The sequence below is a fragment of the Spermophilus citellus genome (assembly GCF_964194105.1).
Source record: "Spermophilus citellus genome assembly, chromosome: 3".
Lineage (NCBI taxonomy): Eukaryota > Metazoa > Chordata > Mammalia > Rodentia > Sciuridae > Spermophilus > Spermophilus citellus.
The window spans coordinates 215,131,191-215,157,533 of record NC_138184.1 but is presented as its reverse complement, the minus strand read 5'-3'; the positions used below and the strand labels follow the sequence as shown (position 1 = coordinate 215,157,533).

At 40.1% G+C, this 26,343-nt stretch overlaps 1 protein-coding gene across 2 annotated transcripts in view; it reads left to right on the top strand.

Moving 5' to 3' along the window:
- The window catches only part of DGKI (diacylglycerol kinase iota), a gene marked incomplete at its 5' end in the record, with an annotated part of 420,328 nt that overhangs the window by 141,823 nt on the left and 252,162 nt on the right, over positions 1–26,343 (top strand). For both annotated transcript variants that reach the window (XM_081286431.1, XM_081286430.1), the window contains one exon: positions 13,919–14,014. In XM_081286431.1, the coding sequence (XP_081142557.1) occupies positions 13,919–14,014 (96 nt within the window). The remainder of the gene's footprint in view (positions 1–13,918; positions 14,015–26,343) is intronic.

Genomic DNA, 26,343 nt, shown 5'->3' with positions numbered 1-26,343 from the left:
TTTTGAGGAATGTCCATACTGTTTCCATAATGGGTATCCTAATTTGCATTCCCATCAACGGTTTGCAAGGATTTCCTTTTCCCCACATCCTCTGCAGCACACACTATCTTTTGTCTTTTTCATAGAGCCATTCTTACGGGGATGAGGTGATATCTCATTGTGACATTGACTTATATTTCCCTAATGATCAGTGATATTTACATTTTCTCATATACCTATTGGCTATTTGTATGTCTTCATTTTAGAAAAATCATAAATGTCTATTTGGGTCTATTGCTCATTTATAAAATTGATTTTTTTGGTTCTGCTATTGAATTTTTTAAATTGCTTTTATTTTTTAAATAGGTGACAGCAGAATGCATCACAATTCTTATTACACATATAGAACACAATTTTTCATGTCTCTGTTTGTATATAAAGTATGTTCACACCAATTCATGTCTTCAAAAGTGTACTTTGGATAATGATGTCCATCACATTCCACTTTCATTGATAACCCCCTGCCTCCTGCCTTCCCCTCCCTCCCCTCTGCCCTATCTAGAGTTCCTCAATTCCTCCCATGCTCCCCCTCCCTACCCTACTATAAGTCAGTCACCTTATATCAGAGAAAACATTTGCCATTTGTCTTTTTGGAACTGGCTAACTCCACTTAGCATTGTCTTCTCCAACTGCATCCATTTACCTGCAAATGCCATGATTTCATTCTCTTTTATTGCTGAGTAATGTTCCATTGTGTATATATGCCACCTTTTTAATCCATTCATCTACTGAAGAGCATTTAGATTGATTCCACAGTTTAGCTATTGTGAATTGTGCTGCTATAAACATTGATGTGGCTGTGTCCCTGTAGTATGCTGTTTTTAAGTTCTTTGGGTATAGACTGAGGAGAGAGATAGCTGGGTCAAATGGTGGTTCCATTCCAAGTTCTCCAAGGAATCTCCATACTGCTTTCCCGATTGGCTGCACCAATTTGCAGTTCCAGCAGCAGTGTATGAGTTTGCCTTTCCCCCCACATTCTCGCTGACACTTATTGTTGTTTGTCTTCATAATAGCTGCCATTCTGATTGGAGTGAGATTGTATCTTAGAGTAGTTTTGATTTGCATTTCTCTAATTGCTAGAGATGATGAACATTTTTTCATATATTTGTTGATTTATCCTCTTGTGAGTGCTATTGAGTTTTTGACTTCTTTATGTATTCTGGATATTAATTTCTGGTCAGAGATGTGGATTGCAGATACTTTCTCCATTGTGTAGGCTGCTCCTTCACTGTGTTGATTGTTTCCTTAGCTGTGTAGAAGGTCTTTTTTTTTTTTTTCAATGTAATTCAATTTATCTACTTTTGCTGTTTCTTGTGTGATTGAGGTTTTCTCCAGAAAATCATTGCCCACTCCAATGTCATTTTCCCTGTGCTTTCTTCTAGTAGTTTCAGGTCTCATATTTAAGTTTTTAATCCATTTTGATTTGATTTTTGTACCCAGTGAGAGATAAGGTGGTGTTCAATTTTTCCAGCACCATTGATTAAAAAGACTGTCATTTCTGTGATATGGGCTCTTGGTACCTTTGTTGAAAATCAGTGGATATAGATGTATTTTAAAGAATTTATGTCATGATTTAATCTCCTTCATATTATAATACTTTTTTCTCCCCCAACACACATTTATTAACATTCTTCCTTACATTCTGAACATATATCTATGTAGCTGCTGCCGACATTATGAAGTATCCAGCAAAAGATTAAATGTAATTGAAATGTAACTTTTTCCTTGATAGAGATTTCTTATATTGGAGCTTCCCTTTACTGTAAGACAGTTATGATACAGTGTAGAATATAGTTGTACCACAATAGATTACACAGTGTATAGAGTAGAGTATATTTAATTCATGATATGGGATAGCGTATATTTATACCAGTGTTTGCATAACTAAAAATAATTAAATGTGTACACAAACCCATTTGTAAAATTATAAGGGGGTGTACATGGTCCAGTGGTGAGAGTGTTATGAATGTTATAACCCAAAAAGTTAGTTTAATATTCTTGATGTTTCAAACAGTCTCCTGGTCTAAAGCAGCAGGTCCTTATTTGAAATATAAAATTCTAATGAGGGATAGCTTAAATCATTTGGCCAGGGACATTCACTTAAAGTGTTCCTCGTCCTCTGCATGACATTAGTCACATCACTCAATTTTGCTTAGCCTCTACATCATTTGTACATGGGATAATTGTGGCCCCTCCTCCAGAGAGACTTCTTGGGTATTGTTAGGATCAAGCATGGCAACAAGTGTGAAAAATTCTTCTTCTTTTTTTTTTTTGTTACCCATGGCATTCTGCAGTTTTATTTATTCAAAAATTATTAATGTATTCATATATCAACCATTTCTGAACACATGCCTAGGACATGTGTGTGTTCCTTGAGATTGTACAGTGAAGAAACAGTTTCTACCTTCAAGGAGCTTAGAATCCAGGGGACAGACAATAAACCAACAGCTAGAATACGGTGGTGAGGTAGGGGGAGTAGGACCAAGACAGAGGGTTTCAGAGTGGGTCACTGGAGTGTTAGAAAGAACTCTCCATCCCCACTGGTGTTGGAAATAGTCATCAGCAAAGGCTTTTAATAAGTGTCCTGCTTGTGCCAGCTTTTGGCTAGAAAGCATTATTTTCTGATTCCTGTGGAGAGGTATGTATTCCAATATTCATCACAATGGTATTTTTGTCAGGTGGTGGGAGGCTGTAATGCAGAACAGGAGAAGAACAAATAAGAACTAAGGCTGGTTTGTGTGTAGTGGTCTTTTGTTCCTCCCTTTCCTTCCCTTTTTGATTGTGGACACCCTATCATGGCAGTCTGTTGAAATTATGGCATGAGAAAGAGGCAGGTTGTTAAAAATATTTCGGTGACTCCCTCTTTTTTTATTTTTATTTTTATTGCCAAGACTTAAGATTACTTGCTTTACATTTTTTTGGCTCTTCATACCAAACGTACTTTTCAGCAATTTCATTTATATCACCTTAGTTTGCTCTTCTGTTCCAAGAACCAAATCAGGAAATACTTTGTTCTGGTTAAAGTGTAAGAAGAGTCATTGGGCTTAACTGCTGCCTTTGCCTACCCCCTTGTTTAATTCCTGGTGGAAAATCGGGGTGACAACTAGCTCATCCCCTACCATCAGCCCACAATTCTGGACTACTTGCATTAAAATGATTAATCTTTACTTACTCAGTGCTATTGTTTATTGAGGAATGATTAGTCCTGGAGCCTCTTAGGAGACTCCAAAATAAGAAAGAGAATGGAAAGAATTAACAGGGCTAAGGTGTAGCACGGGGTAGAGCATTTGCCCAGCACGTGCAAGGCCCTGGGTTTAATTTCCAGTAACACACACACACACACACACACACACACACACACACAAACAAAGGAACTCCAATTACTGAATTAAGTAATTGGATGAGGTACCGGGTCCAATAGTGTTCAGCAGTGCTTTGGAGGGCTTTGATCACAACAACAAAACAGAGGAGGCAGGGCTGAGAATTCCCGGTTCCCTCCTGCCTCCTCCTTGACTATTGAAATTCTCTTTGCTCTATAACCCTTTGGCTCAGGGGGATGGGTGTCATCTCAAAGGCCTTGAGTATGGTGACCTTCTGGCTATGCCACATCTGCTTGCCTCACTTTACCAGTGAAGGAAGAGATACAGAATCTATTCATGGTGAATCTTAAGTTGAAAGGCAGGCAAGGTCAACCTGGGATTAGGATCTTAGTCACTGAGTTTCTACGTTTGAGAAAAGGGCTCTGTTCTGACCCTAGCATGTATGCCAAATAGACACGGCTCTTTCCCTGATGTCCTTCTACAGAAGTGTTGAGAACTGATCTGCTCATGGGGCTCCTGAGACAGAGGTGAACACTGATTAGTGAGCCCAGACTGTAGGTACCATAGAGCTTGGCCAGGAGGATACTATTGTCTGAGTCAGTTTTTAGGCTTTTGATGAATGAACTTAACAAAGTCCTTTTAGTATCCTGTTTTTACACTTTTGTTCCCCTCTTTAGTGGTAAATAGTCTCTTTCATAATTTTAGTTTGTTCCTAGACGTGCAATACCTACTCTTCTTCTGCAGTTTACTCAAATAGTTTATTATCACCTCTAGGATTCCCTACCTTAGTACATGGTCCCATTTCCTTGATAACCCTTTTGTAGTATTTTCCTTGTAGGCCTGTGCCTAGACTCCCCACCCCACATCTGTCAGGGGAGAACCCTTAATGATGACGCACAGAGTACCCAAGTCAGTCTTCAGTATGGTTCCTGAGTGTGCTAAGGACAACAGGGGACCCTAGCTCAATCCAACGTGGAGATGGCTATTTGCTATGGGCATTTCCTCTCTTGTTTTTCCCAAGACATGTTCATTTTTTAATCAAGCCTGTTCTGTGTATCTCATTTATTGTTTGCTTTGATTGTTCACAATACCTATATGCACAGGGCATTGTCTGAAAAACTTACAACCAAGTTAGTGTTTCCTGTTTGCCTTGGTGCCCTCAGTTAGGTTCAAGGCTGTGTGAAAGGACAGGCAGTCTCTTCTGCTTGTGTCCTCTTCTCAGGAAGAGCGTAGCACTCCAGCCTAGGAGCTGCTACATAGTTACTGGCGTTGGGGGATGAATTGAAGACAGCTTTTCTGCTCAAGCAGCTGGAAAGAGACATATCACTGTTAATTGACAGGCACTCAGATAATCTCCAGTTACTGAAAGGCTTGGTAAACACTTACTTGCAAAACAAATGGATGTGTGCTATTTTAATGCTAAGTAACTTTTTAAAAAATTTCTTCCTATTACAGTACATTGTGTTAGACCGCTAGGCACACATGGTTCTTTGATCTTCCCTCTGCCCCTAATAGTGTCCTCCCTTCACCTTCCCAGAGACAATGACAACTGGCAGGGGCTGTTTCCCCGACTTCAACATCGTAAGATACATGCCAGCCAAGCCGGAGTTGGAGGAAATAAGCTAAATTACTAGAAAGGGAGGAAGTAATGCTCAAAAAGGAAAAATATTCTCATCTCCTGGGCTGGATTCCAAGTTCCCAGTTTAGTGAGTTAGCCCATTTAGAAGTGTGTCTGTTCTGTAGATAATGGTGTCTTCTCTTAAATGTCATATGCCTTTCTTGAAATGGAGATTTAATTTGCACTTAGAAATTTCTTCTGTTTTTAGAGTGTAGCAGAGAGCACAGGCGTTGGGTCTCCCTACTGTCCCCACTGTTTTATAATTTTGGTTTTGCCCATCACACTGCCTATAACACCCCTCAGGATTGTGTGTGTGTTGGTGGGGCGGGGTCGGGGTGAGGGACCAGTTCTTTCTCAAAGGGCGTGTTGGCTTTGAACCCAATATCCTTGATTTCAGTTTATTTTTTCTCCTTCACTGGAACACATCCTCTCATCCATCCCAAGTGCTGCAGAAACCATATACCCAATCCAGACCACCTCTTCTCCTTTCCTTTAGTTGAAGATGCGAAGGAAAGAAGCACTTTGTCCCAAGCAGCACAGTTGGGATCTGCCTCACAGTTTTGTTCCAGGACAGTATCAGGGAACCAGAGACTTCATGTGGGATTGGTTTAAACTGGGTTATGAAACTAGGTCATTTTATCTTTAGAAACCTTGAATGAAAATCCAGGAGGAGGCAGGGGTTTGTGTGTGTGTGCCCGTGCATGTGTGGTCTGTGCGCACACATTCTCATTCTAGTCCTATCCTGTGGAGTCCTGGCAAACCTGTCTGTCAGGTTTTGGTGTCACCATCCATAGCCCCTCTCAATCCACTTCTTGCCCTTTTCCCATCCCTGTTTCAAAAAACAAGTCAGACCACAAGGTCATTCGATTCCTGAGTAGGACAGGCAGAGCAACTCACTGTGAATCAGTAAAGACCCTGCCCTTGGTTAGCCACATTAATGGTGGGTTGGATCCACTGTGATTCATAGACTCCCACTAGTCCTTTATTCCCTCAAATAGGAAAAATTTTTAATTAAATCATACTGGCTTTTGGGAGAAATCACAGAATCCTATAGCTTTACAGTTCTGCGAGAAGTGTCTGGGTTTTATTTTCTGCCACTTGGCTAGAGATTATTTAACACTGTCTAGTAGAAATAGATGTGGACCATAAATTAATGATAAACTTTCTAGGAAACCATGTTAAAAAAGTGAAGAGAAACAAGGAAAATTAATTTTAATACTATATTGTGTTTAACTAAATATATTCCAAATATTATCATTTCAGCATGTAAATCAATATAAAAATATTAGTGAGATGTTTTACATTCTTTTTCACATTGTCTTCAGACTCTGCTGTGAATTTCACACTGACAGAATACCCCAATTAGTGCTAATCACATTTCTAGTGATTAGTGGCCATATGCCAATTATACAGAATAATCCAAACCAAGACAGTTTGCTACCTATTTTTATTCTGAAGATTTTCATGGGGAGATCATTCATCTAGTTTTCCTTTTTGCTTTTCTATGGATATTTACATAGGTCATATTAATAATTCTTATTGCTTCAAAATATTTTTACAATTAACAAAGATTTCAAAACATTTATAAGTGTCTTCTTTTTGGTAGATTATTTCTTCTGACATGAATGTATTTTTATATGTTATTCAATCTCTAATACTGTTCACCTTTATCTTTATATCTCTAAGCATTACTAAGATTTCAATAAAACTTGTACAAGGAATCTGTACCTATTAATCTATACTTGTATTTAGGTGTATTTCTACTCCTAGGTAAATAGATCTGTTGTTGTAAATCCATTTATGTAAATACATAACATCTATCTATATAAATTTACTTAAATAAATATATGACTTGTCTTAGCACTCACAAGTCCAGAAGAAATGTTATCTTCATTTAAAAATGGGAAAGCTGGGTGTATTGGAATACCTCTATAATCCCAGTGGCCTGGGAGGCTGAGACAGGAGAATCACCAGTTCAAAGCCAGCCTCAGCAACTGTGAGGTGCTAAGCAACTCAGAGAGACCCTGTCTCTAAGTAAAATATAAAATAGGGCCAGGGATGTGGTTCAGTGGTCAAGTACCCCTGAGTTAAATCTCTGGTACAAAAAAAGGGGGACAGTTGTTTTTCCTGTCTCCTACAGCTGGGCAGTTTGGGGGTTGTATATTATTTAAGATGGCATTTCAAGGTGGATGTGTAGAGAAGAAGCAAGAAAGATGTTCCTAGGTGGAGGAACACAAATACAATCAATAAAAATGTGGCACAGAAAACAAAAAACAAAAAAGATAAAGAAACAAAAATTTGGTATGTTTAAAAAAGAATAATATGAGAAAAATTTTAAAAATTATGAAGGTAAATAAGAGAGGCATAAGAGAGGTTAAACATATTGGTTGGCACCACTAGTGGGAGGTCTAGCATGCCAGATTGCATTTATATTTTATTTTATAAGTCATACATAATTATAGCGCATTTTATGGGAATTTATTGCATGCCCAATGTAAAATAAATCAGAGCAGATATTAGAATGAGAGTTCAGAGAAGCAACCTGTCTAGTATATAGTAAGTAACCTGGGGGCAGATGCAGATAATGGATGGAAATCTAGACAAAAATAATATTAAGGAGAAGAGGTCTGTATTGGTTGGGGATAAATGAAAGACAAATTAGTAATGGCCCAATACAATGGAGGTTTGTTTCTCTGGGGTAGACCTAGACTCTTCCAGGTGGTTGGGTGAGGAGTCAGCCCTTTCTCAGATACTTATTCAGGGATACATACTGGTGAGTGCTCTGACATCTCAGCAGGAGGCTTCCAAAGTCACACCAGGGGATGAATTCCCAATGAACCTCTGTGGCAAAAGAGCATGGAGGAGTGCTCATAGGAGGATTTAATGGACCAAGCCTGGAACTTCTGCTCATGTTCCATCAGTTAGAACTTGGTTACATGGCCGCACCTAACTGTAAGGGAGGCTTGGGAATAAGATCTACCTATATGTTCAGAAAGAAGAGAAAAAATATCTCCATGAATGGCATCCTTGGCTACAAAAACCAGAGAAGGGCACTTGCATAATGCAGCCCAGGCTAGATACCTTTATGCATACTCAGGAGTCCTGAAGGTCATCCTTACTTCTGACTTTAGCTGCAAGTTTGTGAAGCCCCAAGAGTACACTTAGTTTGGGGAGTTCTCCAGACAGATTCATATAACTCAGTGAAAGCTGGTATACCCACAATTCTGGCATATTACACTCCATTACCAGTGGAGTTGTGGACGGTTAGCTTACTTCTGCCAGCAACCATATGTAATGATATGTGTGGCATATTGCCTACCAGGGAAGCTCATCTGAGTTTTAGTAACCAGAGTTTCAATTGGGATTCGTCATGTAGACATAATTGACTGCCATGTGATTGATCTTAACCTCTAGTTTCTCAGGAGGTCAAGCCAGCTCTATATGGTGAGTGTTCCCAGGTAAATAGATACTTTTAATCTAGTAGAATATTCCAGATGCTTAGAGATTACTTTATTGGTGCTGAGCACAAAGACCAGGGTTTTTAGGTAAGTTTCCTTCTTGAATTTGATTGAGCATTACATAGAGAGACATGCAAGGAAAGGACAGGATATAGGAAAACATAGTCTAGCCAAGTACTCTTCATCTTTTCCTTGCATGCCTCTTTTTAAGGACTCTGCTTCTTTTCCTGATGTTAAGAGACTGCCATATCCCTATTAGGCATCCATAGTTATGTATTAGTCCAAACTAAGATAGATAAAAAATAATTATTTTCTATTGCTCCTTAGAGTAAGATATAATAAAAATGTACACTCAGTTCTTTATTCATTGATTTTATTCATCTCTTAATTTTTTTTCAAATTTATTAAGCATCTACTCTTTGCCAGGCACTAAGTTAGTTTTTGGACATTCAGTAGTCTAATGGATCTTAGACTCTAGAATAAAGGAAATATAAATCAAATAATCATGCCAACGTATAAATAATTTCCAGCTTTGATAAATGATGGGAGAGAAACATGGTTTTCTGACAAACTAATTAAACAGCTTGACTTAGGTTTTGGGGTCGGTGAGAACTTTTTTGAAGTAGTGATAGTTGATGTGATGACCAAACTATGAATAGAAATTAACCACATAAAGTCAGAATGGAGAGGGATAATAAATTTGGATAAAGAAATAGAATATACAGTGAACCATCTTTGCTATGGGAACATTCGAACAGAACCCTCAATTAAGTGAGGAAAACACAATACTGGTGTCAAGTGTAAGCCACTTTAGACAAGGGAACAAAAAAACACATCTGAAGGAGAGCTTCATTGCCCTTCTTGAGAAATAGCAAGGGGTCAGAGTGATGACATGCTGACCACTGAGAAGAAGTATGACACAAGACCAGGTAGACAGGAAACAAGACGGCAGAGGGATGGGAAAAGAAGAGAGGTACCCGAGGACTGAGTAAGGAAAGGCTTAGAGTCTTCCAAGAGCCTGGGTAGCTAAGGAAGAGCTGTAAATGGATCATCGACTTGGTCAGATTTACATTTTAAGATAATTACTTTGCTTGCTCTTTGGAAAAGATTCTGAGGCGTCAAAATAGAGTAGAGACACTAGTTGGAATGGGGGGATATTTCAACATTCCAAGCCAGAACTGGTGGTACTATTAGATGTGTTGAGAAGTGATGGGGCTTTCATGTACATTTTGAAACTAATTAATCAGATTACCTGATAGAAGACGTGAGAGAGATGTCTAGAATGGCTCCAGTTTTTAGCCTATGCAGTAAGAATGGAAATGCCATTTACTGAAAATTCTGGGAGAGGATTCGAGTTAGAGCTGATGGATGGAGGAAATCAAGAGTTTTTGAGAATGTAAAAATTTGAAATGCATATTAGATCTTTGAGTGGAGATGCTGAGAGGGCAGTTTAATTTTTTTTTTTTTTTTTTGTTAAAGAGCCTGAAGTTCAAATAAGAGGTTCTTACTGAATGAATAATTGGGGAGGCAATAATTATTTTATGGGACATAAAGTCATATTGGTAAGATGGGAAATAACCTAAGGACTAACCGCAGTTGGAGGAGAGCTGTGGGACACTCCAATATCATATTTAGAGTTTGCCAATATAGGAAGGATCCAACAAAGGAGACGAGAAAGGAGAGAGCATTGAGGTCCAAGAAAAACAAAGAGAGTAGGAGAGAGTGTCCTTAGAAAAAAGAGTGATCATCTGGGTCAAAAGATGTTGAGTAAGGTGGAGATGAGAGAGTTGGTTCCACCTTCGATGTTACTCGTGATCTAGAAAAGAGTGGTTATGATAGAACGTGAAGGAAGGATTCCTGATGGAATTCAAGAAATAATGGAGTGGAAAGGAAGTTGAGAATAAGGAGAACTCTTTTTTGAAATTTTCTAATAAAGGGGAGCAACCAGTAGAAGTAGGTGTGTGGGTCAAGAAATCAATCTGCCGACAGATTAGTTTCTTTCAGTCCTTATTTCTGTGTAGAGCTTTGATCCTAATATCAATCAGTTTCGAATTTTACTTTTATTTGCTTGACTCTATGTCACATAGTTTCTGTAGGACTATTCTCCTTCTTTGTACTTCTCGGTGATAATAATATCCTATTTCATGTATAATATTCTACTTCATCCTACTTCTTGTAACCATTTTTCTTTGTCGGCGTTTGTAATATTTCCAACTTTTCAATTTTCAGATGGTAGAAATAAACCTTTTAAGGTACATATTTTTTCTTCCATTACAAATGTTTTTTTTAGAACACATTTCCCAGAATAGTATAGTAGTTTAAGTACATGGATGTTTTGTTTTACTCTACTGTTTCTTTAAAAAATTATGCAAGTTTGTTTCCTTCTTCATTATCCTCAGGATCTGTATTGTTAGCTCCGAGCCTACTCACAGTGCACTTAGGGTTCCGTGCCTCTTTCCTTAAAATCTGACTGGGCTCCCTCATGCCATGATTCTCTTCCTCTCTCACAAATGATTGTACAAGACCGAGAGGTATCAAATGTAATAGATCTTCACTCATAGACAAATTCTATAACCTATTATCCAAAAAAAACTTAAAAGATGTAGAGTGGGGACTATTGGATGAGTGGGTCCTGGATTCTGCGGCACATTAGAATCACCTCAGGAATTTTGAATAGTCCTGGTGCCCAGGATTTACTACAGATCCATCAAAGTGAACTGGACTGCTACCCAAGTGTTTTTAAAAACTCACCAGATTACAATATATAGCCAAGTTTGAGAATCAGCATGCTAGAACTATTGTGGCAGGGTACAGCAAAACTTGGCCACCTCGACACACCCTTTCCCTTCCAAGGGTGTCTCTGTTAAATCAGGTTCTCATTCAAGAGTGAGGCTGGCTAATTCTAGAAGTCTATTGCTATGCCCAGTTCTCAGGTAGGATTGACCAGCATACCTCTGAAGGCTTGCAGCGGGTGTATACTATGGAAGGGTGCACACAGCCTGTGGCCCGCAATCCAGCCCACTAGACTAGTGAGTTAGTGGGGTACTTGTGAGCTTCTAACTCTCTGGGTCCTGCCAGGGCTTGTCTGCCTTACTGGCTCTTCCAAGACTCAATACTTGGTCTCCCTAGATTGGTCTTATCAGTTTTTTTTTATCTTTACTGCAGAATTCTGCACTTCATTTTCTGAAATAGTTGGCAGGGTTTTTGTTATGTGTTTCTGTAGTATTTGCTGTTATTATGGTGTGTTTAGTTTCAATCTTCTTTGGTAGATTTGCCTCTATGAACTACTGCACTATCCCAGTGCCTACCTAGTACCACTGGTAAGGAATAAATGTTTGCTGAATGAATTAAAGAATAATAAAATGGAAAGGGATTATTTTATGTAATGAGTTTTAAGTTAAAGTTGGATAAATTGGACGATGAGACTATTTTAGAGTGTGGGGATAGATTTATTAGGATATCTTGCAAAGAAGTGTCTTTGTATTTTATTTTCTAATATTGTCATCATCCATATGTAGCTGAAAACTTTCAGAGTCCAACCTTATGGCTGTACTTTTATTTCTTTTGTTATTGTCCTACAAGACAAAGTGACTTGAAGTCTGTGAACAAATTGAGCATGACTTGTCATAAACATCACAACAAGAGAAGGAAGCTTTGGCAAAGTGGCTGCCCTTTGATGTAGTGGGTGATGATCCTCATTGTTGTTGCTTTTCTTTTAGGATTGGTGTTGGGGGACGTGGACACTTATCTGGCCTATCCCCACCTCAGGGTTTCCCTTAACCCTTGACAACTATACACCTGGTCACATTTTCCCACACTTTCATGTCCCACTTCGCTGTTCTAGGACTTACCTTACTTTAATGGCATCATGAAGCTCCTAGATCATAGGACAAAAATATAGCATTTGGTTATTCTTGCCTGAAAATATTTGATACTATAAGCCCTGCAATGAAAATATATTTAAACATGAAGAAATGTCTTCATTTTAAAAGATGGGTGATTCTTACTATTTTTCCCCCAGAAAACATTTGCTCTATATTTCTGCTTCTCTGTGCTACGTTTTGGGATTCAGAGGACTATGGTGTGGACTCTTGTGGACTGAGTTATAATAAAGGTGGCTCATACATAAGATAGGCTTCTAAGTTGCTTGGTTATTCTACAAAACTCCTTATTGAAGCCATCCACTATATTGGCCTTCTCAGGATGCTGTAACAAAATGCCGTGGACTTGGCACCTTAAACAATAGGCTTTCCTTTCTCAGTCCTGGAAGCTAAGAAGTTCAAGGTCAAGGTGCTGGCAGATTTGGTTCCTGGTGAGGAACTCCTTCCTGGCTTGTAAACAGCCACTTTCTTTCTGTGGACTCATGTGACTTTTCCTTGACCCGTGCACATGCAGAAAGGAAGACAGGAATATTTTTCTTGTGCTCCCCTTGTCTGAAGACACAGGTCCTGTCATGGTGCCTTTGCCCTCATGACTTCATTATTTCCCAAATGTTGTATTTTCTAATACCATCAAATTGGGGTTTAGCATCCTCCACAGAAAAATAAAGTAAAATAAGAAATTTTCCTATAAGACCTGCCAACTTAGTCTTGTTTCTTTGTGATTAATCTAATACAATGCTTTCCCTAACATACTGGAACTCTTTTTTAACCAAATAAAGAGTTAATATACAAATTCATCCTTTCCAATGTGATGTGTTATAAGAAATATGGATTTCTGTTCATGGTACTTTAAAAGACAAGTGTTTACACTCCTCTCTCCAATTAAACCCTGCATATTTTGGGACAGTAGGGCTGTTGCTCATTATATCATACATCAGAGGGTGAGCCCTGCTCACTCTCAGAAGTTTGTGACTATTTTTAGAAGCAATAAAATTATTCAGTTTGAAAAATTTAGAATTAATTGGATGGAAGGCCTGACTGAATTAGTAAAATATTTGAGTCAGTAGAAATTTACTAATGCTTTGAGTACCAGGGACTTAAACTAAGTTTTAAGAAAACTCTGCCCTGAGAAGTATAATTTACCCACTGCTCATACAAATGTTTGTTTGAAACAGTCTCAAAGTACTTTAATACCACTATTGTCCTTCTAACTCACTAACTTAAGGCAAATTTTAATAGAGTTTTGATCTCAATTGTCATGAAATTTGCAGCATTGGGCCTGGATAAGTAAGGCTTAACATGATACTATTTAGTGATTTTTTTTTTCTCATTTGTGTTGAATATATCTTTCAAAAATGACCACATATTTGAAATAAATCAACTTAAGACCTTGTGTCTATTTTGGTCATAGCTCAAAGAAAGTTTTCCAACACCTTTTCCATTTCTAGACTTTCAGTAGTATCCATTCTAGTAGTATTTTAAGTGGTCCCAGGAGAAGTGCTTAAACTCCTTGGGCTGACTCTCCTGTATCCAAATAGAAGTTTAAAACTCCCTCTTTGTCTCTGATGAGAAAACTGAAGTCGCTGGGTCTTTTCCTTGCAGGAGAACGCCGTGAACGGGGAGCACCTCTGGCTGGAGACCAATGCTTCGGGTGACCTCTGCTACCTGGGAGAAGAGAACTGCCAAGTCCGATTTGCAGTGAGTGTGTTTAGGCTCCTGCTCTGTCCCCACGGAGGACCTCTGGGTCTGAGGGCAGAGGGGGTCTGGTGCCTGGATTTCCCAGGAGGGTCCTTGTGAGGTAGAAAACTTTTTGGAGGCTTTCAAGGTTTACAGAGCATTTACGAAGTGAACACAGCTTTGCAGGTTGTCAGTTTTTGTGGCTTCAGGGTTTGACTGTACAGGTGAGACCTTGGTGTGACAATGGTGCTTAAGGATGACACCCAGGGTAGGTTTGTGTGTATGTTGGGGCTGGGGAGAGGGTGCATGTGAAGGAGGGAGGGTTCCTTGTGTGTGGAGGAAGGGGGTAATCTCTTCCATGTGGGGTCCAGCATTCCTGGTGGGAGAAGAAGAAGTGGGGTGCAAGCTCCTGTTCTGGAGAGCGGTGTAGGCTTAGCAACTTATCCCCACTGTTCTGGACAATATCAGTATCCAGGTCAATCAGAGCATTTTTTTTTTTTTGCTTATTAAAATTTACTTTGTGTCCCTATTGAGAACAGTCTGTTAAGTTTAAAATTCTCTTTAGGTTCTGTGAGAAAAGCCCATGGGCCATGCATACCGTACTTTATGAAGAAACTAAAACTTTAATGTTGGGAAAGTGAAGTTAAAATTTTTGCCTTGTTTAAAATTATTGGTCTAAAAAGAAAGTGATGGGAATCTTTGAATAGTAAAGAAAGAAAGATAACTTACATAGTACTTAAATTTTTTGGTAATATTTGTTAATGTATGAAAGATTTGGAACCGAATGTAGGGCATTGAAATTTCAAGCATGTATGTGTCTGTTAATAACTAATGAGGAAAAATTTGAGGTTTTGTCAAAGTTGATAGAAGATACTTTTATCAGGCTGCCTAGAATGGCCAAGTCCCAGAACCAAGACTTTTATATCACATTAGCATCTTTGACTCCTAGAAGAGGTTTTACTTGGAAAAAAATTTGAGGTTGGGGTGGGGGGAAGATCAGGTTTTTCTTGAGTGAATTTAGGAATAGTAAAAGGTCAAGGAGGAGCCCAGATGAACAGGGTCTGAATCAGAAGTCAGGAAACCTGGATTTGAATCTCAGCATTAACACTCACTGTGTGACATGAGAATTCATGACCTTTGGTTCTTGGCAACCTTCCAGGTAGAAAAAGAGTGTAGGATTAAATTATTTTAAATTTTGCTTCTAACTCAGATCTGTAATTAATCGTTTGCATTTCTCTTCTAATCTGGTTGTAAATTCAATTGATTTAAATATCAGCATTTCAACTTTATGCATATGTAGTTTTAATTAAAGTATAATTGCATGGAATTTGATTAAATTAACTAAATCCATGAGAAGCTCAGCTGTTTGGACTAAACTGCTATAAATAATGAATTAACATTAGGGTCTCAGTTAATTTCATAAACACTGTTCTTGGGATATCAGATAATACAAAATAGAAAAAAAGGAAAGCCACTCTTGCTTCACATGGAATTCATACTGATCCTGCTGTCAACCAATGGACTAATTTGTTCCAGACTCTGCCTTATCTCCAAATGGCTCCCTTTTTGGTCCTTTTCTGATATTCACTTTGGGGCAGATACATGTCACCTCCATTGACAAACACATGAATAATCATACACATCCTCCTTCTACCTTGTATCAGTAAATAGCACTGCTAGCCACTAATTGGTTATTATTTGGTCACTGTTACCTCTAGGCCAGAGGAAATACCAAATAGGGTAAAGGGAACTGTAGGCTGGAGTATCAGGTAATCCAGTTGTGAGAATCCCCAGCACTGGGACCTCTTGACTCAGTTTACAAAGTGTCTGGAAGATAAAGAGTTTTCTTCCTCGTGATGTTGATTCACCAAAGGAATAAGTCAGTGAGGAAGGGGCGCACCCCACTGTTCCTGAAGACTGGCCTCTTCACCTAGAAATGCTGTTTCGAGGATTTGGTAAAGCATTGCCTAGGAGGGGCTCACTTTCCATAGGGATGGGCAGAACCGATTAAAAGCAGGAAACCAGAAAGGACAGGAACAGGTGATTCATAGAAAAACTGCCAATTGCCAATCCATACCTGAAAATCAAAACAAAGCCACCCAAGTTAGAACAACTCTGAAGAGCCAACCTCATGTGCCTCTTCAGTTAGCAAAGGTTTTCCAAGTGATGGCACTTCCAGCTGGTTGCCTCAGGCTGAAATGGTTGCGGGAGTGTCGATGGATGCACTTCACAAAATTGGTAGTGTGTAGTAAAGGCTTTAAAAACCTTCCAGCTCTCTCCCCCACCTCATACCTTGTGAGGTATGTGCCAGTTTGAGATCACATTTTGGGAGAGACATTGACAAGCAGCAAAAATGAGATGTGTCCAAGTTGGTTCAGGGTGTGGGACCTTATGGTAAAGAAAAGCTAATGAACCTGGGTTTTGACTGAGTATTATTAAGGAGGGAGGGTAGAGAGAGGTCTTCCAGGATATTTAGAGCCGCTGTGAAGACTTGAGTTTGGTATTAGGGAGATGGAACAGGTTGTCAGCCTAGAATCCACTGACAGTGGATCCACACTCTATGGTGCACAGACATCACCTGGGAAAAGCCTGTGAACCATGTACATTACTGTTTCCCGCCTTGCTCCACATGCTGATTTAGTTATGCCTAGAGTTGGACTTGCAAGTCTTGGATTTTAACAAGCATCTCAAATATTCTGGTGCAGATGGTCCACAAAGTTAACTTCAAGAAATACTGTAGTATAAGTATGTTAACAAACAGAAACCGTCCTGCTTGTCCAGATGGTCCAGCTGGAGAAATGGTCTCAAAGGATGTGTCCATGGATAAGCTGGATGACCATCTTCCAAGGATGCTGGAAAGGGAAAATGAGCACCTGCTGTGGACAAGGGTCGAACAAGAGGCAGCCCCCAGTTTAAATGTCCTGTTAGCAACTTTCTTAGATTTTGTAAAAGAACCCTGCATCCTTACACTGTGTATTACATTCTCATTTCTTTTAGTGCACCACTTTTGAAGAATGGTCACCTGTTAGGGTTGGGATCAAATTACCATAACCAGGAACCAGATTCTGCCTGCAGGCTTCTAAACAAAGTTCAGGCATCCTGCTTGTGGGGAGGAGAGAATCCATCACTGAAGACAGGCCTGTGCTCACTCTTTACCCTGTTTTAGCAAAGCAAATGTCACAAGTCAGAGTTAGGAGAAGGAAGAAGTTGGTGTGGGCTGAGGTAGACAGAGGCCACGTCACAGAAATGGTGCTGGAGTTAAGCTTTGAAAGATGGTTAAGATTTACATAAGTGGAGTTGGGGAAGGAGAACATTTTGGGAGGGAGAACAACAGGAACAAACTCAGAGGAGCAATCTCTTAACAAGAAAGACAGTAACTGTGAGTCACACATGAGCACGTCAAAGTGCCTCTGTTAGAGAAGCATAGAAGGAATGCGGTGGGGGTGTTTCCATGTTTTCTGAATCAAAACTTGGAGCATGGATAAATGTTGGTATAACTATGGAATACACTGTCCACACCAAGACAATGTTGAGGGTGAAAGTGGCCAAGGATGATAATGATGTGGTGGCATTAGGGGTTAACCACAGCTGCATCAGAGATGCTAAGGCAGTTACTGTAGCTTACACGGACATCAGAGCATCTATTAACTAAGCTCTCTTGCAAAGCCAGGGCCTCCTGCTGCCATATGGATCAATAATTGGGCACTGATATTAGAGGATATTGAAAACAAGACAGTGACTTCAGAGGATCTCGGAATGTTACAGGAGTTTGCTCCAAGGCCTCAGGGCTTTCCTCTTCTATTCTCTGGTGGCAACATCTGATACAGTAGAACTGTGAGCAGATATTCACAGGGATTAAGCTGGTTCCCAAATCAGCAATAGTTTCCAAATTAGTAACTGTTTCTTTTTCTGGTTTAGGGAAGAGAAAAGGATGTAAAAATAGTGAAACTGGAGTAGAAGGATCACTGTTTTCCAACCTGATTATAGAAAGAAAAACCTGAAATAAAACTCCAGTCAGGACCACTCCCACTTGGTAACATTGATTGCTATTTATATTTCTTCGTCTGTGTATTCTGTCAGTGTCTATGGGCTGAGGACCCAGCACCAATGAGACAGCGCTTGAGACAGTGCCTAGAGTGACAGCTTCTTACCTGTAACTCACACCCTGACTGGTTAGTAGATACTCTGATAGCAACATCTCATGCCCCAGTGATGGTGTGTACAAAGAGCTCCAGCCAAGTGTCTGTACCCAGAGGAACTTCCCCCTTCACTAAGAATCTAGAGAGCTCAGGCCAGTGCACACCTGGCTTCCCACTTGAAGGTCACCTGCCCACATAGATCTGCAGACATACATGCCAAAGTTGGTCACATGGGCTGGGCAGGCAGAGATGGACAGCATGGATTGTGAACAAATGGACTTTTTGTGGTACAGACTAGGGTTTGAAAACCCACACAGTTCTGGTTATATTCTGTGTGAACTGTAGACACAACATTTTATCTCTTTTTGCTTTGGTTTCCAGATTTTAAAGCATTGTTGTTAAGGTTGACCTCAGAGATCATCATTTCTGAGAGAGCATTGTACTTCTTTTCACATTTTAAAACGTTGACTCCCAGTCTGGATATGTTGCATGTAATGTGTGCTATGGGCATGAAATATATTTTAAAAATAATGAGATGTTTCCTGCAGATGATTCTGTAAACCTTCAGGATAGAGAGCCACTGATCAACTTCATAAAGAGTGTCAGGACCAAATGAGGTGGTCTGGGTTTTGCACCTGGCAGATCCTGGCAGTAGTGAGTTGAACTATGTACTCCAAAGAAGAGGTGCTGACGTTCTAATGTCCCCGACTTTGGAATATGACCTTATTTGGGAATGGGGTTGTTGTCAATGTCATTAGCTAGGATGAAGTCATACTGGAGCCAGGTGAGCCCTAATCTCATGACAGGAGAGAACAGACACAGAAGCACGCAGGGAGAAAGCCCTGTGATGACGAAGGTCAAGAGTGGAGAGATGCAGCTCCCAGCCAAAGAGTGACGAGGACTGTAGGCTGCCATCAGAACCTAGGGGAGCACCCAGGAGGTGTGCAGCCATGTTGACACCCTGATGTTGGTACTTTGTCAAGGCAGCTCTACGAAACTTGGGCAGCAGCCACTCTGTGAGGTGCGGATTTTATCTAGCTGTGAAGATATCTCCAGATCCACATCAGTTTATGGGTGCATGCACAGGGACACAGGTAAAGCAGCCGTGAGTGTTTAGGTGGAGGGACAGGTGGTTTCTGGGTAGGCGAATAGATAGGTAGGTGTCAGCAGCTGAGAGCTGCAAGAAGAGAGTAGGTAGATGGTTAGGTGAGTGAGAGCACGTAGGTTGTGTGAGAGGAAAAGGGAACTGTCAGACTTCAAAATGCCGCTACCAGATATATCTTCTCTATTTTTAAATGTGCTTGTGGCACCTTCTTTTTGTGGGTAGGCGAATAGGCTCTGTTTTCCTTTTGCTATTGTTTCACTCACGCATTTTGCTTTAGTCTTTTCCTTGTGGGTAATGTCTGGTGAAAAAAGGCTAACCCCACCTGCAATACCTGACCTTCATCCTGAAGTGTCTTCCAGTGTTTCTGGCAGTTTGACAGATAATATGGTTTCATTGAGATAAGAGTCAGTGAATCTCATTTGGTGGGCCGTGTGGCAAGGGGGTCAGCAGAGTGGAGAGTGGGAGTCACTGCAGATCTAGAGATGAAAAGATCTGGATACAAATCCAGGCTCTGCTCCACTGCTCAGAGTCTCGAGTTCCTCTATAAAATAGTGATAATTAGCACTACCTACTGGTATCAGCACAAAGATGAAATTAATTAACAAATGTTCACATTCTCCCGCCTTCTCTTTTGTTCCCACTTATAGTTCGATGTCATTAAGTTGAACAAGGTAAATAGTGGTTGGTTGGACTTTGGTTTTAATAAGACCTTATGTTTGGGAGGACTCCATGTAGTCCCAACATTAAGACTCTTCTACCTCCATTTGTCATTTTGCTTCTGTGTATAACACCCATATTCTTACTAGGTCATGGGTGAGACCAGTTGGGTGTGACAAATCAAAGTAACATTTTCTGGGAAACCTCTCACATCCTGTGTCCTCTTTCAGAGGATTGGAAGCCTCATCATTGCCTATAGTGTGATACCACAGTATCTGCCCACAGAGATGTTCGCTATGGTCTTGGGTTTTGGGAAGACACTGGAAAGAAGTGTCTAAACTCTGTCCTATTTGAAGAAAACTTTCATCTTTCTGCTGTTTAAAAATTAAAATGACCCCAAACTGTGTTACCCCTGGTTCATTTCATCTCAGGAAGATTGGAGCATCCAGCAGCAGAATGTACAAATGCAGATTCCCATGCATGTGCGTCTACAGATAAAAGGATGAGAGAACCAATACCCAGCATGCATTTCTGGGGACTTTCTGCCCACCTGTGTATTTGGTCCAACGGGTGCACACCACAGTGCACCAATACTGGTCTCAGGATGTGCCACGATCTGCCTGCATATAGTTCTGTTCTGGGAGCCTCACATGCCAGTTGTCCAGCGTGGCAGATTGATGATCACACCCCAGATGGCGGCTTGGCTGAGCTGGGTATAGGCTGTCAGAGGGAACCCCATGTGTGGCAGCAAAGCCCAGGAGGCAAAGCCAACTTTCTGAGTTGTTGGGTGGCAGCCTGAAGACAACATATCCAGGGAGCTGCCAAGGCCGCTGTCTGCTTGAGGACTCACCCACCATTAGGATATTGAGAATCTAATAAATCAAGATGACTCAGACCAAGCACAGCCATCAACATTAGTGTATGAAAATATAAAATTCATGGACAGACTCTCTGCTTCTGAGTGACTTGTCAGTGTATATGAGTAGAGGAAGGGAGTGGGGGTCTCCTGTGGATGGAAGTAATGTTGCCTTCTGTGGATCGGCCAGATGGTTGGACATTTCTGTGAGATAGTCCCTTAATATACTGAGAATAGTGCCTGGCACATGTTAGTCATTGTTACTATTACAGCTACTGTGACGGTTCTTATAATCATCATTTAGAACAGAATGCTGTCTGTACAAGTATGTAACTATCATACCCACCTTATTTAACAGAGAAAGAAAGAGAGATGATACTTAGGATATGAAGCCCAGGGGTCTTTAGGAGTCTGTGACTTCTAGATGACCTTCATCAATGTCTATTTGCACAGTCCATTTTTCCCCCAATCATATTATGGACAATGCTGAACTCATATGGGTTGCTATTAACTAAAAAGGGCTTGTGATCATAAGTTTAGAAAACATGGAACACCTTTTATATACAAGTAAGTCTTATGAAGCTCAAAGAAGAATTTAAGTATACAGGACTTCCAATTTTTTTTTTCCTGAGTGGTGGGGAGGATTGCAGAACCCATTATTTCCCTCTCAGAAGAGCCCTTGACATTTCATGGGATTTCAATGTCCAGTGGAAAACTACTTGAGAAACGCTCACACATTTCTTTGCAGTTTCCCTAGGACTCATACTCATCTCGGTTCCCTAGCAACAATCCTGGGGGACAGTTAGAGCAGGCAGTTCATGTCTACCCAAAGGTAAAGGGAAGAAGAGTCACCACGGTTTAGTCACCAGCCAAAGCTTTATCGTTTCTTTTTTTACATTGAGCCAAAAGTGTGCGTGTGTGTGTGTGTGTGTGTGTGTGTGTGTGTGTGTGTGTATTTTCTTCTTAAGAGTTTGAGCATCTGAGAGAATATTGAAGATGAAGAGATATATCTTCTGTAATGACAATTTTAGGCTGATGCTGCATTTGTGTTCATTTGTGTTTGTAAGTGGGCGTGCGTGTTTGTTTGAAGCAGTTCTATTGTTATTTAATATTATATGGTCCTGTTACTTAATAATAAAGATAATTTGCATCCTATTCAGCATAGAGTTTGCATGTCACCTAGGTAATGCCCAGGTGCATAGAAACACTTTCTTTCCCTTCTGCTCATGTTTCCCAAAGCCAATAACCCACAATAGTAGATTTTAAGCAGTATTCTTGTTGCTCAGGGGCATGCAATCTTGTCAAACCATTGTTTGCATTAGCAGTTACTCAAAATTTCTATGACCTCTAAAGTTGACCCTGTCTCTGTTTTCCTAGGAGCTTTTTGTTGTAGTTGCTTCCTGCCTCATAGTCCAAGCAGAAACATATTTCAGAAGGAAAGGATTTAAAAACACAAGGAAACGGAAACCTTGCCTTCATATTTTTATTGAAGGAGGGGTGGGTATTTGATGAAGTAGGTGGACTTTGGAATCAAATGATCTAGCTTTGTATCCAGGGTCTCAGATGTATGACATCAGTCATTGTTTTCACCTCTTGACCTAAATTTCCTATTGGTAAAATGTGAGTAGCAACTTGCTTCTCATGATTGACAGTTGATTGAGACAATGCATACGGAAGAGTCATTAGCTTGGCAGATCATAAGCACTCAATAAATATTAGCCACTAGAATCATTCCTCTTGGAATGAAAGTGGTTCCATGAACTAAACCCCAGAAGGAAACCCAGAATACTAGATTTGGAGTCTTAGAATCACCTACTGTGTCTCATTGAGGAAAACCTAAGACAGAGCTCATGCAGTGAAGCAACCAGCCACCAAGGTCAGGCTGTCCCCTGACCCTGACCCTGTTCTCTCTACTCTTTATGGCACACATCACTTTCTATCATTTTTAAAAATATTTTTTCATAGTTGGACATAATACCTTTATTTTATGTATTTATTTTTATGTGGTGCTGAGGATCCAACCCAACAGCTTCTATCATATTATTTAAAAAAAATATTTGCCCTCTTATTTACTTGTCTCTACCACTGGAACACAATCTCCACATTGGCTGGGACTTTGCCTATTTTAAACTCTTGAACCTGCAGCACTGAGAACAAATAGCTACACTGAATAGTCGTCTTGTGACTTTTCACTGAAAGAATACATGAGTTCAATAATGTGATTGCTGAGAAAGAGACATGTACACACTGAGACATTGTCACCAGGTGGACTCTGCCATTTAGATATTGATAGTCCAAGGGCATTTGAATTCCTGCCTTATTTCTGAGGCTCTTGAGAGGGCGATTTCCTACTCACTACTAGCAGACTGTTATGGGGGTAAAGCACTCTTGGCCAGTACTACATCTTCTGAAGCCCATTTTATTTGATCCTCATGAAGAACAGAGACTGCTTTTTACCATCTTTTCGTGGGTGGTCACAGTATGGTTGTCATTGGTCCATTTCCATGGGGTTCTCATGAGACCAAATAAAGCAAAGGTGTCAGATATCACATATCTTATGGGTTCTTATCAGTATTGGTCCCATAAGCCAACACTGAAAATAAGACAAAGAAAATAAGAGGGAAAGTAAGTTGTCATCAGTAGAAACCCAGATTCCACTCTTAGCTCTTCTTCTTGAGCAAGTTGCTCAGTATCACAGGGTCTCAGTTGCCTTAGCCCCAAGAGGTTGAAGAGTACCTGACCTGGCTAGGAACCATGGACATCATACTGCCAGCCACCTAGTGAACTATGGTGACGGTGTCCTCACTGAAAAACAATATGGGTGGCGATGTGTGTACATCGGTGAAAACAGCATTTCAACTGGAGATACAATGAAGGGTGACTGAAATGATGATTCTTCTCGGGTGAAACTGGCTGGGGAAGCCCTGTCTTAATTACATAACCAATAGCTGCAAACAAGGAAAACAGCAATGAAAGGAGAGCTAGCTTACCACTGCTGGTATGGGTTCTAAAGTAAATATAATATCTCATATGAAAACAAGTACCTCTAAAGTGTAGGTTAGAAATATTTAGTTGTTGTTTTAAAAAATTCATCTATTTCCACAAAGTAAGCTGACAATGAGAACATTCAGACTCATTATACAAGTAAGATGGCTTAAATGGTGCTTTCATACCAGCTGGAGTTAAAAGGCAAAGTTTGGCATCTTCTAGTTCCATTAAGCCTCAACTCTCTGCTGTGCCCAAGATATACTACTTCAGAACTGGAGAGAGCCATTGAGACAACCTCTGAGACCCCAGTTCCTGTTAACTTGCCTTCGTTGTGGCTTCTGTAGTATTTCCAGCCCATCCTCACTCCTACCTGTCTGCTTAAAATGTGTAGATGCCCATTCATTTGTATGTGTAGGTCTCTAATTGTGAATTTCTATTTATGATTGTCTGTGTACTAGTAATCATATTTACATACTTTTTTTTGCACACATATCCACTCTTCTGCTAACCTTCTGTAATATGTATGGCAACTTTGATCTGTTAATACAAAATAAAACTTTGGAGAGAGGCTTAAGATCTAACATGCAGCAGCCACAAGAGCAGTTGGAAAGAACCAGAGACGGGAAGACGGCAGCACGTGTACTGAAACTCGTGACTGGACCTGCTGGCTTCTGTGTGGAGAAGTAAAGAGAAGCAAATGTGAAAAAGGAAGGAAACCACAAGCAGGTCAGAGAGGACGGGGAGAAGGAAGAGCTGATGGCAACCGGTAGATGGTTAATACTCACATGGCAACATGAAGTGTTCTTGGGTAAAATGAGAGCCAGGAAGAAGAAATAGAATGACAGATTTTTGAAGTTTTGAGTTTGTTGACTGAGATCCCTTTCTAATACATCATGACCATTCTGGAGAAGATGAAGGAATGGGCGAGCAGAGAAGCAATCGTCCAGTGGAGAGGACACTGGACGTCATACATTTGACCATCTCAGACAATCGGAGTTTTAGGATCATTTCATTCAGCTTGTACCAACATTTAGCAATTTTTCAGGCCATTCCCCATACTCCAGTATGTTCTGTGTCTAAATAACTGCACCTGAATTTTATGTAGATTTCTTAGATGTGTTAGCAGTACTTGCTCAATTAAGTTCTAATACTTAGACCTCTCTTAAGATTCTTGTAGTAGCTTTCAGCTGAAAGTGAAATCTGGCACAATACTTTGCTGCTTAATTATGGGATGTCTTCTAAGAAATACATCATCGTATACTTGCACAAACCTAGACAATCTGGCCTTTTACACGCCTAGGCTGTATGGTATGTTACTTCAGATATGCATGAAGTCTGGCTTTGACCAAAATGTTGTTATGCAGTACAAAATTCTACCTATCATGTTTTCCCCTGTAAAAAAAAATTAAACCAAATAAAAAAATAAACATTCAATTCTAGCTTTGAGTCAACATGATTCTAGCAGTGTGTTTTACCAAATTGCTTCTCAGGTGAGTCCCAGTGGTTGCTTTTCAGGAGGGAGAAAGGTTTCTTGTATTTTTCTGGCTCTCATATTCAGTGCACAAAGTCTTCTACTTCCCTTGGCTTTCTGCTGCAAGATTTTGGCTTCTTTTATTTCCCCTCTCTTTGAATGCAAAATATAAAATATACTGGCAGTTGGGGAATTATAACACTTTTCATTTGTGTCCAAACAATGCCAGGGAGGCAGTTTTCTTCTTCTCTCTGTGTGTCTCTTAGGGACCAATGAGTTGACCTTTCTTTGTATCAGCTCCAGTGTGGCCTTGGCTTAGCTGCAAGATTTATGTGCATATCTGAGGTTACTCAAAAGTGTCTCTAGGAACACAAACACTTCACATGCAGAGTTTCAGAGGATGTGTTCCTTAGAAAAGAACAAAACACACTGTTGGAAGAGCGTATTAAATGGCTTTTATTACAGCACTCAGAGACAATTCCAGCCGTAGTCCAGTAGGAAACTGAGGTGTATGCTGTCAGCAGGTCAACACCTGCAGCCAGAGTGTAGGATCGAAAGCAACCTTGATAGTATTAATTAATCTACTGAAAGACCCAAGACCAAAGTGTGAGACATTCATTGACCTTGGAAAACACCTGTGTGGGATTGGAAAGAGGGGTGTGCACTCAGTCCCTGCTATAGTTCTGGCTTGAAATATTCCCCAAAGGCCCTTGTGCTAAAGGCTTGATCCTTAGCCTGTGGTACTATCGGAAGGCAGTGGAACCTTTAGGAATTGGGGCCTGGCGGGAGGTGGTCTGGTCATTGGGAGCAGGTCCTTAAAGGGGACATTGAGACACCACCACTTCTTGTCATCACTTTTCTTCCTAGCTGAATAGACCTCTCCTCCATGTACTCCCACCATACTGTACTGTGTCATCACACCAAAGCAACAGGGCCAGATGACCACTTGCCTTTGAGATCGTGAGCCCCATCTCATCTCCCTTTCTATCTGTAAATTTCCCTTTAACACTTATTTCCATCAACATGATATATATATATATATATATATATATATATATATATATGTGTGTGTGTGTGTGTGTGTATATGTGTGTGTGTGTGTATATATATATATATATATATATATATATATAT